We start from the raw sequence: 18113 nt of genomic DNA, 5'->3' as shown, positions 1-18113 counted from the left end.
TGATATTGTAAGAAGTGCATATAGATTTTCCATGTGGGAAAATTTTGGGGTTACTTTTGGTGCCATAATAAAATATAAATACAGTAGATTTCAGTGAACAAAATGTGATTCGAACAAGGATGTGTTCATAGCTTTATACAAAGTCCGTCGCCCATATTAAGTGGATTAAAAACTCTAACTGATTGCAAAAACTGACTCTAAATGGAGATTAGTTCTATAGTGGTGTTTCTGGTGTTCTTGACCCAATGCTATTCAATATCTTTATCAATGAAGAAAATATTAAAATCATTATTGATAAAATCTGCAGATGATACAAATTGATGAGGTCTCAAAAATGATGGGGACACATCAGTTATACAGAACAATCTGGATGGCTTGGTAAGGTGGATTCATTTGAACAACATGCATTTTAATATGGGCAAATGGAAGGTCACACATGTAAGAATAAAGGACGCCGGTTACACTTACAAAATGAGTGACAATATCCTACAGTGCAGCAGCACTGAAAAGATCTTAAGGTAATGGTAGATAACTACAGCATCATTCTGGGCATTCTGTCCTGTTTAGTGCAATTGTTGATATTTCCCTGTTTATACATTCAAGTTAGGATTATGGAGTTGGTGTTACCTCTGAATTTGGCATTAGTGGAACCATTACTGGAATACTATGTCTAGTTGTGATGTTGACCCTTAAAAAAGATGTTGAGAAGTTGGAGAAGGTTAAGAAAGAGCTGCAAAAATGATTTGAAGTCTGGAAAATGTGCCTTACTGTGAGAGACTTAAGAAGCTCAATCTATTTATCCAAAAGAAGATTAAAGTGTCTTGGTCATAGTCTACAAGTACCTACATGGGGAAGAGATTTCTGATAGTAGATGGTTCCTCAGTGTAGCAGAAAAAAAGGCATAATGAGGTCCAATGGTTGCAGCTAGACAAATTCAGACTAGAAATACAGGACTTTTTTTAACATAGCAATAATTAACCACTGGAACAATTGATCTAGGGATGTGGGGAATTCTCCCTCACCTTGAAGTCTCTAAGACTGGATGCCTTTCTAAAATATATACCATAATTTAAATAGAAGTTATGGGATTGATGCAGAAATTTTTGGACAAGTTTGTGTCACTTGTTATGCGAGAGGTGAGACTAGATAGTCATCTGTGTCTTGAAAATATACGAAGAAGGGGTGGTTACAACAAATATCTTTTATCAATTCAGGAAACCTTTATATTAAGAGTTAATCATGCAGAAAAGAATGCTGCTTTACTAGGAAGCTGTAAAGTCTTAATTGAGAACTTTATTTTTAGCACATTTAATGTTTGTGTGTGTGTGTGTGTGTGTGTGTGTGTGTATAAAATGTGACTTTTGCATAAAATGTACCATCATCAAACTAATGAAGGCATTAGGTTCTTCATAATTCTAGTGTCAGTAGAAACCCACTCTTCCAGTTTTAGCCCCTGCTACAATGTCTCTTCCCTTTTCAAAGAACTTGAAGCTTTTATTACTCAGCTTTAAGGACCTCCTGGTCCAAATACATTAGTAATTTTTTAAGATGATCTGCAAGGATAAAGGATTTTTACATGGTATGTCAATAGTGAAAAGGAAGATGGTTCATTATATAATAAGTGATTCTAAAATGTAGTTATTGTTTTGGGTATCTCCTGAAGTCATGGCAGCTGGTTCCTGTTTTATTGTGTAATGCTGTGATGTCCTGGCTTCCATGAAACTCTTTTTGGGACATGCTGGATGATAAAGGGATCAGGTAAGTGGATTTTTTGTTTTAAATATATTAACTAATATATAGCACCCAAACTTTTCATGGCACTTCATAAAGATTTAATAGAATTTGTGCCTGCTCTCAAGGGCTTAGATACTATGTAGGTATTTTAAACACTGTTAATTCAATCATTTGGCATATTTAAACTTATGATAAATGGCTACTGTTGTGAAAGACACAAGATTTTAAGCTCTATATATTGTGAAAATAAATCAACAGTGCTAGGATTTTTAGGGGTTTTTCTGAGTCACTGTGGCAAGATGTGACAAAAGCCTTCATTTAATATTCTCCATGTCAGCCATTGTAGAGCCATAAGAGTTTTTGGAAGCAGATATAAAATCAACAGCAAAACAGTGTGGGTAGACTTAAAATACTGTTACATGAGAGCATATTAGACATCAGTCATAGTGGTTCCATGAACAAGCCTTCAGTGACTTTAGCTCTGTAAGGATGTTGAATAAAGACACTCAAATTCAACCCCCAACTGTAGCATGTGCTTCACCTTTAGTGGTTTTCTTTAAGAACAATTGTGTGAGTAGTATATATGATCAGGGCCCTTTGATGTGAAGTGAAATTTAATTCTGCAATGTAACTGTGGTGTGAAATGCATTGAGAGGATGTTGTTTACTTTTTAATAACAAAAGCTGAGCCGTAGATCTTATTGCTCTTAAAGATTAGGCTTTAGCTAGAATGAACAGTGTGAAAGTTGTAAAAAAGTCACTTATATGGATGGCTATTTTAAATTAGTTTAGCTATATAAATTGTAATGGAACATTTTGTTAGTGCTTTCTGTGTCTTTTTGCTCAGAATTCATATGTGGGTTCCTTGGCAGTGCCAGTCACCTGAAACTTATTACACCAGTTCTCCAAAGGTGGCACCTTTTGAACCTTGTATACCTTTTTACACCTATTACACCAGGTCTCCAAGGGTGGCATCAGCTTCCTAATGGATTCTGAGTGTGATTCAGGCTGTTAATATTTATTTTTATAAAGACCTATATGATTTGGTTTTGGCTTCTTCAGAGATGACTTCTCTGCCTGTATGTTTGTTACTCAGGGGTGGCTGAGGCATTCTCTAGCACTGTGTATATTTGAAGGCCTCGTGGTAGGGCATTTCTGATGGACTGTTGTCAACTTTGGAATTTCTCCTGCTAGCCTGATAGAACCTGGAGTCTGTTGACCTTTAGGGTATGATAGAAGATCCATCTTTTCCTAGAGGCTGAGGACTGATGGTTTAGCTATGTAATTAATTTAATTTTAGGGAGAGGAAGTTGTTTTTGTTTTTACATAAATATAATTACTGTACAACTGTGAGACTAGCTCTGGTGATACCATCAAGATCCTAAAGTTCCCTTCCAGCTACCAGTTTTGGGAGCTGGTGGTATAGTGTTTAGAGGCTGCTGCACCTTTGTTTCTGGATATTGCTCCAACTAAAAGGGATCTTCTGCTGCACAAAGATTAAAAGGTTTGATTGCCATCATTGTGATCATCTCGTTTGACCTCCTGTACAACATAGGCCATTTGACACCCCCAAAATAACCCTTAGAGCATGTGTTTTAGACACACATCCAATCTTGATTAAAAATTGCCAGTGATGAAGAATCTACCCATAATCCTTGGTAAATTATTCCAGTGGTTAATTACTTCTGTGGCAGGAGGTTGTCCAGCTGCAGTCCTGTTCCTAGTGATTCAAAAAGAAAAATCCCATATTTTGGAACATAAACTCTGCAGTAATTTATTATTTCATAATTTAAAGTGCCCAGAGGTGTACTGTGCATCGTACCGTAAACACAGATGGTTCCCTGCTCCAGAGCAAACAATCTACATGGAGGACTTGACAAACAAGTGAGGCTGATGTATACATCTGGACTGGGAAGGAGGAACGTGAGTTACAGAAATAAGATTACATTGTTACTCAGTATAGGCATCTGTGTGTCTTAGTAGGTCAAGGGATTTTTTTCTTTAATAAAACAAAGTGATAGGGAAATTGTAACATGAGAGAATTCCTTGAAAGGAGTCTGATATGCAGCTTGCAGTACCGCTTGGCTAAAGATGACTTGTACAAATCTAAATATTAGAAAAATGTTTATGTAGTCTTTCCTCTTGTATCCTATATAACCTAGACTACATACATCAGTATACACTTCTAATGACTGAATTGTATGTGTATGCTTGGTTTTCATCTTCAGTATATATTTATATGGTTTGCTCATGTGGTGAAGTGATGTGTGGGTGGCAATTTAGCTCTAACTTCTGCTTGTGCTGTAATAAGATGCTGTACACCTGGTGGGAAAATGGGCAAATGTTGATGGATTTTTTAAAATCTCCTGTTGTGAAAGGAGGTGTGAAGTTTATACAGTATACTTTTCCCCTTGCTCCAAATGAGTAAATAATCCTCTTCATGAACAACATGTGGTTGAGTCTCCATGAAAAATTGGCATATGTGGCCAGACAGAGGAGGAAGAATCAGAAAATCAGCCGTACTAGATGCCATGTTCACTGAGAGACTCTCTGTTTTGGGAAGTTCCCTGGCAAGTTAATAATGCATTGAGAAGAACTGTTACAGCTGTAACCCCACCCGAAAAGGGCAAGAAAAGTGTGGTCTGGGACAGTGTATGGAGGGGACAGGCACTCCACAAGGATGCTCTCATGAAAATGCTCCTACCCTTAATGCTCCTTACTTCTATATGCCTCCTACACTGTGAGGCAGTCATGTTGCTCATGAGAAGGATAGACTTTCAGTAAAGACACTTGATTGGAACTTGGGTTCTGTTCCCGGTTCTGGTACAGACTGCCTGTGTCACCTTAGGCAAATCACTTAATCTCTCTGTACTTCTGTTCTCCATCTTGCAGGGATATGAGAATAAATTCATTAATATTGCTGTTCTGATATTATAATAATAAATGCCAGAGAAAAATAAATAAATATGGAGAAATACAAAGAACTGCGCTTTCTGGGAATAGGCTGGCAAGAAACAGATTAGGAAAGAGCTCAGGCAGATTTCTTTTTAGAGGATATTGGAAACAATATGTTTGTGTCCTAGTGAGGTTTAACTGACATGGCTTTCCTTGCCAATATTTGGGGTTTGCACCAGTACACTACATTGGTTATTGGCTACCTATAGCTGAATTCCAGATATAGACAAGACATTTAGTAACCTTTTCTATACTTTTTTGTAGACATTTGCATTTTTACTTAATAGAATTTTTAAATAATGAGCACAATTTCCCCTTTTTTTGCCTCTTCTCCCCTTTCTCCTTTTTTAAACATGACCTTTTCTTGATTAATACCTTGGAACTCTTCAGAGGCTTGAATTTTGCACTTCAGGCTGACATTTAGACTCCATCTCTGCTATGGCTGAAACATTTTCAGTGGAGCTATTTTTTAAGGTAACAATTTAAAAATGGTTCACCTCGCCAGAGTAGACAAGATATAACCAATTCACAATCTTGTGTTCTAGGCTTGGTTGGATGATGATCTACTGTTTGGCAATCAGGATGGGAATCTGGCTAGGATCAGTTTGGATCAATTCTGGGTTTCAGTTTTATTTCCCTGAAGAATTTCCTAGTTTAGGGTAGAAGGTCAAATGATGCCAAATACCTTAAACCAGGTCAAGGGACCTGGGTTTCTAAAATATGTATGATCTAGACCAAACGAGCTAACTGTTTAATCCTTGCTAACAGGAACTTTTTTTTTTAAACCTGTTTGGAAACATTGTTTCAGTGCCAGCATAGATGGGGATTTGGAGTAAATGTAGTTTGGAAAAATTGTGTGGCTTTGATATTACTGCTACTTTGTGTGTGGTGATACATTTAAATGTAAATTTATCTGGAGACTTTTAGCTCAGAGACAGTGGATTTTCATTTGGACCAAGTCATTTTCTGTTTGTCCTAGGTATATAGAAGTAAATAACTTTGACATGCTAAAGTGAAAAAATTCTAGGAATAGCTTATTTTTTTCATTTACTGTTTCCCTGTTTCAGATCTACAGTAAAAGCACAAGTAAAACTTAATGTAATTATTTCATGTTATGGTTTACACAGCAGGATATGAAGGGAACAGATGCACTGGTGACAATCAGGTTTCAGGAATACATTTCAAACTATTTAATTACATTGGTGTTAAAATAAATCGTTGACGTTAATATGCCTATAATTTAACTTAGTTAAATTGTGCAAACATATATTAATAACTTGTCTAGTATGTTTGTTCTTTTTACATTTTAAAAAAAACCCAGTGTATACATCCTTGTGTTTGTGAATAACGAATGTCTGCATGATGAAGAGAGAGGAATGTCAGTAAAGAAACAGCCTTCAATTACAAGATTATTAAAGGTTTCAGAGTAGCAGCCGTGTTAATCTGTATTCGCAAAAAGAAAAGGAGTACTAGTGGTAGTACTAGTACTTCCGATGAAGTTAGCTGTAGCTCATGAAAGCTTATGCTCAAATAAATTGGTTAGTCTAAGGTGCCACTAGTACTCCTTTTCTTTTTAAGATTATTAAAAACTGTAAAGAAATAAAATCAAGGTTATGGAATGTGTTGGTCATGTCCTTCGTTGATCTACATTCCTTACCAATTTGATTCACTTTGGGTAGACAGTGTGGCCTAGCGGTGAGAGCACCAAACTGGCGCTTGGGAGACTTGGGTTGTATTCCTGATGCAGCTGTGAGCGTGCTTTGTGACAATGGATGGGCAAGTCACTTCATCTCCTTGTGTCTCAGTTTCTCAGATCTGTAAAACGGGGATAATGATACTGACCTTCTATGTAAACTGATTTTAGAATCACACATGAGAAGTGCGAAGTATGAGCTAGATATTATTATTCTTATCACTGAGCTTCAGAGTTCTTGTTTCCAGCCTCCCTTCAGGACCCTGGACTTGGGTTAGTGCAGATGCTGCGGTGCTGCACTCTTAAGCTCCTGAACTTTGAATGAGACAGAGTCAAATCCTGCTGTTTTATACCCATGCAGTCCCATTCAGGACGATAAATTTGGCCTTAAGGGGCTTGATCCTGTGCATCCAAAACTCCCATTAATTTTAAAGGGACCTAAATATGTGTCTGTTGTGCTGTCTCTAGTTTTTCAGAGATTGTGTTGCAGTAGCTGAAAAATAGAGCCCATCCAATGTCTTGACCAACATACTTTCTCAGTAAAATGGATTTTAATGTCCGAGGCTCTTCACAGGCTGTTGTCAAATAGCACATATCTCTGACTCTGTTTACCTACATTTGTTGCTCTATAAGTATCTAGCTCATTTTTAAGAGATTTTATTAAATCCGTTCTGAAAATAAGATGTATTGTTTCCAGCATCAGGTCTTCAGAAATGGTTTGGCAGGCAAGCAGCAGTTGATGAGCAAGTAAATAAAGCATTTGCAGACCACATGCTGTCACAACCTTTCTTCCCCACCCCCGGCCCTGTTTTTTTATGTGGCCATATGTTTTAGTAGTCTAAGTATGTGTCAATGGTAATCCAGAGGTCCACACTTTTAAAGGATGATTACCCAGTTGGCAAACTGGTATTTTTCCTTTTAATTTTTGTGGGGGCCATAATTGTAAATCTTTTATTGCAGATTATTCTTTGTATGCTTAAATTTAACTACATCTCTTTTGTGGCTAGCCCTTTCATTACCAGTTTGTATGATATGGGGTCAAACAAACTGGTTTGTTCTTTCTTGATCCTAATCTGAATTTCAGAGCCATTGTTTTTTTTACACCCGAGCCTCCCTCCCCCATCCCCTGCCCTTCTCCAGTCTCTCCTCACAGAAACACACTTGGTCCCTTCATTTTTTTTTTTTTTTTCCTGAGGCTGGGCAGAGAAGTGATGTTGGTATTTTTCAAACTCCCTTCTGCTTTCCCCCTGAAAAATATCTGTATTTTGGATCATTGCAGGTTGCAGACATATAGGAGCCATTTGCCTTACATCCAAATGGAATAAATTGTAAATGTGAAGGCTTTATAAGTAATGCTTAGTTCCGGTTTTCTGTTTGAGTTCAGTGAAAATAGATTTCTAAGACATATCAACTATACTTTGAATCAAGTAAAACACTGTTTTTATATTGTAAGGACAAAATTGCTGGCGTGGAGTTGTGGATTAATGTAATTTTTAGCAAGTCTTTATAAACAAATGTCATCTTTGACTTTTTTGGGGGGAGGGGAAAGATAAATGAGGGTCCTGTAAAGGTGGGATCAGAGTCATGTCAAGGCATACATAAAAATGACAGACTCCTGAAACCATTAGGATTTTATTAAAACAGTAGTTGACCACAATGCAGTTCATCACTTAAGAATTTTGTAATTCAAAGGTACTTTGGTAGTAGGATGCTTGTCTAGTAATGTAGGAAATACTTGACTGGCTAGGGGATGCACATCAGCTTGATCTCATTTAAAATAACAAAAAAAGGAAGCCTGCTACTTATCCATTTAAAAAAATATTTTTGGTACATATATATTCTAATAGATGAAACTACGTATATTGGAGGTGGGAGGAGGAACAACACGTAGTAAAAGATTTATGCCTTCCTTTGGACTGTTGCTTGGTAACAGAAAATGCCTCTTAAGCCTATTTTTGGAGTGGGGAGGGGTGAAACTTGAATCAGTGACCATCTGTCCTGCGTTGGTTGATTTCCTGTTGAGCTGTCCTTTGTTTCTGTCAAACAATTGATTGTTACCCTTTACAGATAAGGGTACTGTTGGTGACATTGCACTGGTTTGTGGCAGCACAAAACAGACCCACTAAATGTTTTTTGTTCTTTTGAGGTCACTATCGCTGGCCTCTTTGTTTTTAAATTTAGCCAAATTGCTGATTCTTTTTAAATTTGGGGAATAGCTAAGATCAATACAAAAATGGGATATGACAAGTCGATTGAATTTAGTATTGAAGAATGTTTCCCTCCACTATGTTTTCAAATAAATAGAAGTTCTTAAGGATAGTTGAAACGTTTGCCTGTGCACTTATTTAGCATTATCAAAAAAATCTCTCTCCTTGATTATCTCAACTGTTTGTTTGAAGGTGTTGTTCTGGGTAGATCTGAACTCTGATCGGGTTATTTTAAAATACCTTATTTTTATCACAAAGGGCCAGATTGTGCCCCTAGCGCTGGGTCTGAAGGGGACTCTGGCTATAAAGGAAAGGTGTTTGCGTGCGCGTTCCTTCTCCCTGTGTCCCTTCCCCAGTCCAAGACCTCCAAAGGGGGAGCTTCTTGCTTCCAGGAATGCACCAAGGGGGAAGGCCAGGGAATACATGTTCCCTTTTTCTTCTTTCCTACCTCTCAGTGTGTGGGGATTTTGCAAAAACGTTAATGCAGACTCAGGCTTCAGTAACTGTTTCATGCCTCCCCAAAGCATTGAAACTCCCCTTCATGGGCTATTCCAGTGGGCCTCTCTGCCCTGGAGTCAGGGGTTGGTAGAAGGCCCCAGGGCTAGTGCAGATAGCTTTGGCCTCTTGCAGATCTCTGGGGGTTGGGCAGAACCCTTGCTCATTAGATGAAGGGTGGGGAAAAATCTGTGTTTTTCCTTTATTTTCTCTCCTACTCAGTGTTTCCCATGGGTTGGGGTGATCTGGCCCAGTTTTTTTTTAATGCTGTCCTAAGTTTGGTCCTGATGCAGTTCAATTTGAAATCAATGGCAGAACTGCCATTGACTTTAGTGGAAGTTATATCAGGCCTTTAATTCAATCTGATCACATGGAAGCATTTAATCTTTTAGAGTTACTGTAACTTTTTAAAGCAGTTGCCCTTACATGTTTAAAATTGCATAGCTAAAAAGGCTCGCACAACTTCTATCAAAGCAGGAATTGCAATGCTAAGTCCCAGGCAAATCTTTGTATATGCATGGGTGTTTGTTAGTTTCAGATTATGCAGCATGGAAGCCTATGTAAACTTGATGCATTCAAATGACTAGTATCCTTTAAGTATGGACACTATTCTGTCTTTAATTGTAAATTTATATTTGACATTCATATGCATATCTATGTAGGTTCTTATATTGTCCCCCTCACTGTAGTCTGTGTGCCCATCAAGAATTTATGGATTTATCCTGATAACACCACTCTGATGTAGGAAAGTAGTGTTAGCCCTCTTTTAAAAACCAAGAACTGAGGCACAGAGAGTTTACATGACTTGCTCAAGGTCAAAGTCTATGGCTCAACTGGAAATTCAACCCAGATCTGAGTCTCAAACCACTGTCTTCAACACAAGATGTCCTTCCTCCATATAGTCTTGATTTACTTTGTAAATGGCTGGACATTGTGTGTCCAATAGTATGTCCTATTATACATATGCAGGTGCTATACTGTAAGAGCATACTTCTGAACAAATGTTACAAGTACTCCCTTACCTATAGCTATAACACGTTTGTGAATGGAAAATTCACAATTTCAACTCTGCCACATTTAATTAAGAAAATTAACTTGGCGATGGGTGACAGTTTCCCTTACGGATCCCACTCAGAATTTGCAAAGGTCAGGGCTTATTTGGTGAAATATCTTCTAAGAAGAAAGAGGCTGGATTCTTTTTTGCCTTGTACTTTGTGTGGTCATTGATACCTGTTCAAAGTGGGCCTGATAATGTAGATTAGGGGTACTTTATTAAGTCAATAAGGTTACACTGCTACAAGAGGAGAATCTGTCTTAGAGTGCAAAGTGGGTGTAAAATGGTATCACCAATGAGTGGAAACTTGATTTGGTAGAATTTTATGTCTACTTTGTATTCACTTTGCACAGGTATAAGACTGCAGAATGTATAACTAAGCAGAGAATCAGACCCAAGATCTGGAAGACTATGTTGAGGTGAATGTAGGGAGAGGTGAAGCTGATGTCTCACTTGTCTTTGCTGCTCAGTTACAGATTCCTTAACATCAGGGCTTTTCCAGGTCCATTATATGGTAAGATTATCCAATGGGTCACCTTGTGCCTGGCATCAGAATTGGTCTCTGGTAAAAGGGTATGTTTTTCCCTACAATTTGCTGCTACCTTTTAATTTTAACTTTTTTTTTTAATAGTCATCTTTCTAGATGAAAACTTAGTTTAGATTGAAAAATTGTTTTGGATGGCTATGGGGTGTGTGTGTGTATATATACACACACACATATATATATACACATATACATATATATATATAATAAAATTTGTGAATGTATATGACTAGAATTATGAATTAAAAGTGAACTTGTTGTAAATCCCAGCAGAGTGTGGCCTTGTTTTCTTCTAATTTAAAGACACTGTATTTTAGTGATATAATTTAGGGTAGAGGAACTCAAATCATATTCATTTCAGGACATGTTGGGTGCAAATGCCTGGGAAGTTTACACTGGAGAGAGCTGTTCTGTTTGGCATGGCTAATCAGGAGTGAGGCTAGAATTGCTCATAGCGGTCATTCAGGTTTTGTTTCAAAGTCCAAGGACCTACTGGGAAAAACAAAAAGCTAATGAAAGCTGACTGTATTTCAACCCAAACCCCATGGAATCTGAAATGATGTCCAGATAGTCTGTGTATTCTTATTCATCTACATTCTCATGGTTACTAAGGTAACAGGTTTTTAGAGGCTTTACATCTTCATTGTCAAGTATTTGCTACACTTATTGTTGCTGTTTTCAGATTAGGGCAATTCAGATAATGCCTTTTGAAAGGAGGTTTAAAAAATACAAAAAAGGGATATAGTGGAAATAGATGTCATGAATCAGTTTACCTTGTCTCAAATCTTCAGTGCTACGTTTCAGGGTCTGGATCTAAATATTTGTCTCAAACTACATTTTAGTTGACTGATTTGAGTGGGAAAGTGCTAATTTTGAAGACCTTTGAATTTCACATTGTTAGCAAAACTGTATTTCCAATCACAGCAATGTATATTTCCAGTAAGTACTATGAAATTACATTTTTTTTAATTCACAAAGAATTTTGTGAGGTCACCATGAAACTTAATATACCTAGTAATGAATTCAACTTTTATAAAGAAAAATACATTTTGATTTATGCCCCCACTATTAGTGATCTGAATAGAAGAAATATTTTTATTACTGCAATAATATTGACTTAACTGCTCTCAGTAAGTTCTGCTGCCTATTATAGTTATGATTTACTGTGGCCCTTAACATGGGAATTAGGTATATTTTATTTTCATAGATGAGAGAACCAGAGCAGTACATCTGAAACGCCTACTCTTACCAACCAAAAGAACTTTGGTGGAGTTTGGATCCAGATCTGCATCTGAATGTTGTGTCTCAGATTCATTTCTAATTATTATACAGTTAAAACAATTACCTGGAGCTTATTAGTCACACTACATTTCTATTAATATCTATAGGAAAAGATTGCCTTTTTATTTATGATTTAATATTTTTTCTACCTTTGTTTTATTTTTAAATACAGAACTTTGTAGTAGCATAAAAGCCATAGATGCTATTTGGAAACCAGCTTTTTCAAGCAGAAACATGCTTATTTTTACTACTAGCTCTTAGAAGCTGCTGAAAATTGGGGCATGGAGGAAACAGACTTGAAAATGCTTAGAACAGAAACCATTTTATTCTTTTGGCTTCCCATAGCAACTTTAGAAGATGCATTGTGACAACCTGAGTTAAGAAAACTGTATTTCAAAAACTAGTACAAATTTTGGCTCCTGAAAGGCTCTAAAACTGGTGATGTATTTCAGTAACTGAATTCTGATCTCATGTCTGCCAATGACTTGCTGTTTGACCTTGGCTAAGTCATTTAATCTTTGTGTTGTCGTTTCCCTTCTGTGAAATGCAGATAATTCTTAACTACCTGCTTGGTAGATAAGTTAGGGAATATTTGTGAAGTGCTTTGAGAACCTTGGATGGTAGATGTTATACATTCAAACCAAAAAAGGCAAAAGCTGAAGTTTGAACTTGCAGTCTTATTTCTGCTTCTTATATGAATTATTATAGATTTGAATGCTATGATTGTACTGTTTCTCTAATTTTTAAAATTAACCTTGTATGTATAAGTATTTGTAAGGTAACATGATACATTCTGTAAAATAACACTTATTCACAGAGGAGCAGTATTATGGTTGTGTGTTAAATCTTAACTTCCACAATTGCTCCATTAACTTGTAGCCTTGATGCTGGATTGATATAGATTTTTACATTTAATTCCCTTGTTTTTTGTAAGGGGAAAAAAAGGAGAAATCAATTTGGTACTGTTTGGCTGGTGCAGTTTAAAAGCTCTGTGGGTTTGCTAACAGAGCTTGTTTGCTCCTTGCTCCAGAGCTAATTGGCTCAGAGCTAGAAGAATGCTGCAAACTGGAGTTGAAGAAGCTGCGGAAATTTAGAAGCTAATATGGTTCACAAGTTATTGCTCCAAAGCTGATAAATCACTTAGATTTCTAATCTCTTCCCACCTCTGTAGTTGAATGTTAATATAATTTAATCTAGTATCTGTGCAGTTTAGAATCTGATCATGTATACACCTTGAATTCATCTTAATGCAATTGTGTACAATGCATATTAAATCTTTCTTCTTTAAAAGGTCATTTTATTTTAAAACTTTCTTTTTCAAATTTAGCACAGCTAAATTACTCATTTAGTATCATTTACATGTCAAGCTTGACTCTTTACTTTGAAGAATTACTCCTACAAATAAAAAGTAATCAGATTGTTATGAGAGAGGTTTTTGTACCCTCTTATTTCTAGAACACCACCACTCTCCAAAAGTATTAATCAACAGCCAAAGATTAATGTTTCCTGAAACTCTGAATATCTGAAATGGACTTTGGAAGGAATTTGTTTTGTAATTTTACCTGTAGCAGTCACAATCCATGTTTTAATCCAGTCAGTGTGTTCAAAATTGAATGTATACAACAAAAATAAGACCTATGCAATGATACTTTTCTACACTTAGCTAAGACTTTGATTTATACTATCTGGTAGTTACTTAGTGTGTGTTATTCAGAAGGATCCCAAGGGACTTTTGAGGCCCCCCCCCCCCACTCCTCCCAAGCTAGTGCAGTCTCTCTTAAAGTCTCCAGAGTAAATGATCCACCTGTAACCATGGGCAGTATATTGGACAGATCCATGAACAGGTATATATTGTAGGGCAAAACCTAGCTCTATCAAGTTCTATGGCAAAATTCCCATTGGCTTCATTGGGACCAGAATTTTATTCAGAGTATATCCCTTCAGGATACATTTGTTAGACTACATTAGAAAAACTGCCCATTGCTGTTAATGAGTACAGCTGAACTGATGATGGGTTTGGTTTAACTGATAGTGTAGACCAGAATAAACTCTGAGCACCATTTTACCAATATCATAAATTGTGCTGAATACAGTTTGTTCTTGGCATGCTTGCAGTCAAACCATGGTCTACATCAGTTGCTGATATGCATGGTCAGAAATGCATAACTTTCCTGCTATAGACAAAGCTTATGAGGTTGATTAACAAATACTGTGACTATGGAGCACATAATCCCAGCAAAGAGGGTTGACAGATGGGAGGTTGAGATCAGAGGAGTGAGGCAGGATGCAGGTTGCATTACTCCCTGTAATCAAGGATATGGAATGTACTCAGCAAGCATTTTATGCAAATTGTAACTTTTTGAAAAGTATGTGTAACATGAAAAAATGAAGTCCACTGAATGTGGCTTGTCCATTTTTCTGAATTTGCTGTGATTCATTTGTTTAAGTCAGGCCCTTAATGAACCTATGTATGTATTTGTAACGTACCCAATCAGTGTCATATAGGCATTGTGATGGGGTGTAATGGCTCAGTGCAGAGACCTTCCCACTCTGGGTCCTCGGGAGGCCACCCCACGTCACTGATACGTCGACTGCCATGGGGAACGAAGCGGTCTCCGCTCGCAGCTGGGGCCCAGGCCTGTGTGCAGGCTGAGCAACAAATGAACAGTCAATTAGCCCAGGATCCAGGCAGAACAGCAAAGAGTCTGAGGCTCAGGCTTCTGGCCTGGGGAAGGGGAGACTATCACCTCCAGGTAGGGGGACGCAGGACCACCCACTCTACTGCGTCCCAGCCCAGGGCCCTAGCAGTGACAAAGCGCTTTGTCACTGGGTCAGCAGGGATTCATGCTGCAACACGCTGACTCACCCTCTGTCAGCGTTGCAGCCAGGCTACCCCTGGGCCACTTCCATACTCCCCTTCTTGGTGTACCTGTTGCTGTGAGGAGGGGTCGAGGTTGACAGCTGCTTCCAAGACTTGCGAGCAAGTCTTTGGGGTCTGGTCTATTGGTGGGTCCGGGCCAGTCATCTTCTCCCTCCAAGGTCAGGTCTAACCATGGTCTATGCCAGTTGTCTGCTTCCTCCAGCTCTGAATGAGCTGGTGCCCTAGGACAGTCCTCTGCTCCCTTGGCACCCTCTGTCGCTTCCTAGCTCAGCAGGCCACAGAAGGCATCTGGTCTCTCTGGTGATTGCCTCCCTACTGAGCTTTCTGGGCTGCCTTTTATACTTTCTGCCCCTCCCACCCACTTCCTGGGGGAGGGGCAACTAGGCCCTGGTTCTGCCCATCAGGGCTCAGTTTGGGGGCCTCCCCACCCCGGGGCCTCGGAGGGCCACCCTGCCTCACTACATGGGGCATACAACACCCCCCCCCCCACTAGGACAGAAGGGGTTAAAGGGCTATACTGGGCCAAACTAGCCTTGTCCCTTGAATCTTGCAGAGCATGGTCCAGCTGGAGACAGGGTTGAAAAGGGAGCAACCCAGCTCAGAAGAGGGAGGCTAGGAAGGAGTGCAGACCTACCCTGAAAGCCGCTGCCAAAAGGGGCTGGATAAGCCTCCCTGAAGGAACAAGACTGAATGCGGAACCCAGCTGGGGCTGGCAGTTTGATTTCCTTTTCTGTTATCTGGGACTGGAAGCTGAGGGAAGGAAGCAGTGGTAAGTGACCCAGGGAAGGTAGCTCAGAGGACCCCTCCCAGTGGCCAAATGCTGCTGACCTTCCTAGGGCCCTAGGTTGGAGCTTGGTGGAGTGGGCAGGTCCGGGCTTCCACTGCCCCACCACTGAGTGGATGCTAACCACTGGGCTCCTCAGCACACCAAAGACCCCATTACAGGCACTTTAGAGTCTGTATATAAATACAAAAAACAATACTAAAGGCAGGAAATGCATAAGTTTCTGTAAGGTTCCAACCATAATGCCAAATTGGTGGTTGTACATCTCGGATGTTTTATGAAATATTGTACATGATAATGTACAGTAATAATCTGTACGGTTAATCAAAACCAGGAAAAGAAAATCCTATATATGTGCAATGCAGCAGAATTAATGTTGCTGATGGAATCTTATTTTTCTTTGTTACTCTTAGCTGTGTAACCTTAATGTCACACATCTGTGGATTATTCTTTATTTAATTTCCTGAGTGTTGTATAAAGAAGGGATGAGAGGGGGAGAGAGAATACTCATCTATTACGCTTCTGGAATTTGTAAGCCCCAATGGTAGCAGTATTCAGCTGGCGGCAGTTGTAAGTTTTACCAGGGGAGCTTGTAAATTCCTTAGTTCTAAAATCCATCAGTAAGGTGTCATATTTATGACCACAGATCTGCAGAGGATACCCCATGAACTTGTCTATTGAAAGTGGGGAGTGCCCATCACTCTACCAATCCAGGGAGAATACTTGCCATTTAATACAGCCTGGGGCTATATTAAGTCCCTTTCATTCCATGGTGACCTCCTGGGAGGGAGAAGAGAGCATTTCAGAGGTGGCAGTGCACAGAGAAGAGTACTTGCAGTGCTGCTAGGGTGTTGCAAGTGGGCAGGATGCACAGGAGCTCTTGTGGGAGACACAGGACAACCCGCTGAGCCCCCACGATCCAAGTGGAACTCAGGGAATCCTTGCGATCTGTGAATGGCACCCTCTACTTATTCCTCTCCCCTGAAAGAATGTCTCGTATTCAGTGAGCCCTGCGTCAATGCCAATTTTCAAACATCAGCCATTTTTATTGTAATCCCTATCAATTTTTGAAATCAACAGAATACCTTTTTTACGATATAAATTTGTTTTAATTCTTATAGTTCAAAAGTGGCCTGGATATTTTGCTCCAACTCTTTAAAAATAATCCATCAGACAAAGACATCACATGGAAAATTGACCCTAAAGGGAAATCTCTTACTCCTGGGAGAATTCTGTGCCAGAAATTAAAAATTCATCACATGATATTTTTAAAATTCTTCATATTTTATTTGTTAAAATAACAATATAATCCTACCAGTTTCAATTATTTTGATAATTTATTTCAAAATACCTGTCGGCAAGTATGCCTGTAACAATACAGACCAGGGCTTTGGAGTGGAGCCCACAGAGCAGTGGAGCTCCTTGTTTTTGCATGGAGCTGGAGTGGAGCCAGAGCACAGCTCTAAAGCCCTGATACAGACAATAAAAAAGATTCAAGAAATGTTTTTTGACAAATAGGTTCCTTAGTAGGCATATTAATACAGAACTTTGAACAATAATTCATTTAAACGACAATACAGAAATGTCCTGCAGCGCTCAGAAGCAGTGCACAGGCTTGGGGAATCAGTAGTAACCAGGGTGGATTTGATTTAAATCAAATTGATTTAAATCACAAGTCAGGAAGACTCAATTTAATCATGGATTTCTACATAAAAGTGCATTCTTGTTAGTTGTTATAACCTTAATACATATTCTTCACAACTCAGAGAGAGATGTAGGTTTCATTTTTAGAAGGTACACCCTTTACATTTTTAAAGTGATTTATTTTGACAACTTTTCAGATTAGTTTTACAGCTATATCAGAAAATGATTGATTGTTTGGTTATTTCATTTACCAAAGGTAATTGAAGCAGATAGTTCACCTCCCAATGACTTCATAAATATCTCCATTTCAACAGGTTAATCATTAATATTTGGAGGATTTTCTTGCCATACTGTATTAGGAGGAGAACATCACCAGACAGACATTTAAATTGCTTTATTTAACTAAAACAACAATGTTATGTATTTTGGATTTTTTTCTTCAACAGCAAACATACAGTATTTTAACAAAACAAGCATATGAATTTTTGAATTTAAACATTCTAGTTTTTTAAAATCAGGTTTGTTTTTGTTAAAATTGTTTAACTAAAATAGTTGAATGAAATATTTAAAAAACAAAAATTAGATCGACTGTCAGCCAGGTCAACATGAGAAACTTAAAATATTGGCTTCTGCAGCTAACTCAGTTGTCTTCACCTTCATTTTCCTGTTTGTTCATAGTCTGAAAAAGAAAATCGTTTGGGACCTGAAAAAGCAGGAAAGCTCAATTTCTCAATTTGGAATGAATTAGTCCAAAGGAAAAAAAATATTCTTTCTACACCGGCAGAAGAAGCTACTGCTGTTAAAAGTGAGATTATCACTTCAACAGTCTCTGAATCCAAGTG

General features: G+C 38.3%; 1 protein-coding gene across 15 annotated transcripts in view; it reads left to right on the top strand.

Moving 5' to 3' along the window:
* Positions 1 to 18113, top strand: part of GREB1L (GREB1 like retinoic acid receptor coactivator) — a 224323-nt gene that overhangs the window by 5713 nt on the left and 200497 nt on the right. For 6 of the 15 annotated variants that reach the window (XM_043539768.1, XM_043539779.1, XM_043539764.1 and 3 more), the window contains exon 2: positions 15397 to 15612. The exons of 8 other annotated variants lie outside the window; for them this stretch is intronic. In XM_043539768.1, the coding sequence (XP_043395703.1) occupies positions 15534 to 15612 (79 nt within the window). In that variant the 5' untranslated portion in view covers positions 15397 to 15533. Of the gene's footprint in view, positions 1 to 1663; positions 1759 to 15396; positions 15613 to 18113 lie in introns of all 15 variants that reach the window. One more of the 15 variants, XM_043539767.1, reaches the window with a different exon arrangement.

The sequence above is a fragment of the Chelonia mydas genome, chromosome 2, assembly GCF_015237465.2.
Source record: "Chelonia mydas isolate rCheMyd1 chromosome 2, rCheMyd1.pri.v2, whole genome shotgun sequence".
NCBI lineage: Eukaryota > Metazoa > Chordata > Testudines > Cheloniidae > Chelonia > Chelonia mydas.
This window is presented reverse-complemented; position numbering and strand designations above follow the sequence as displayed.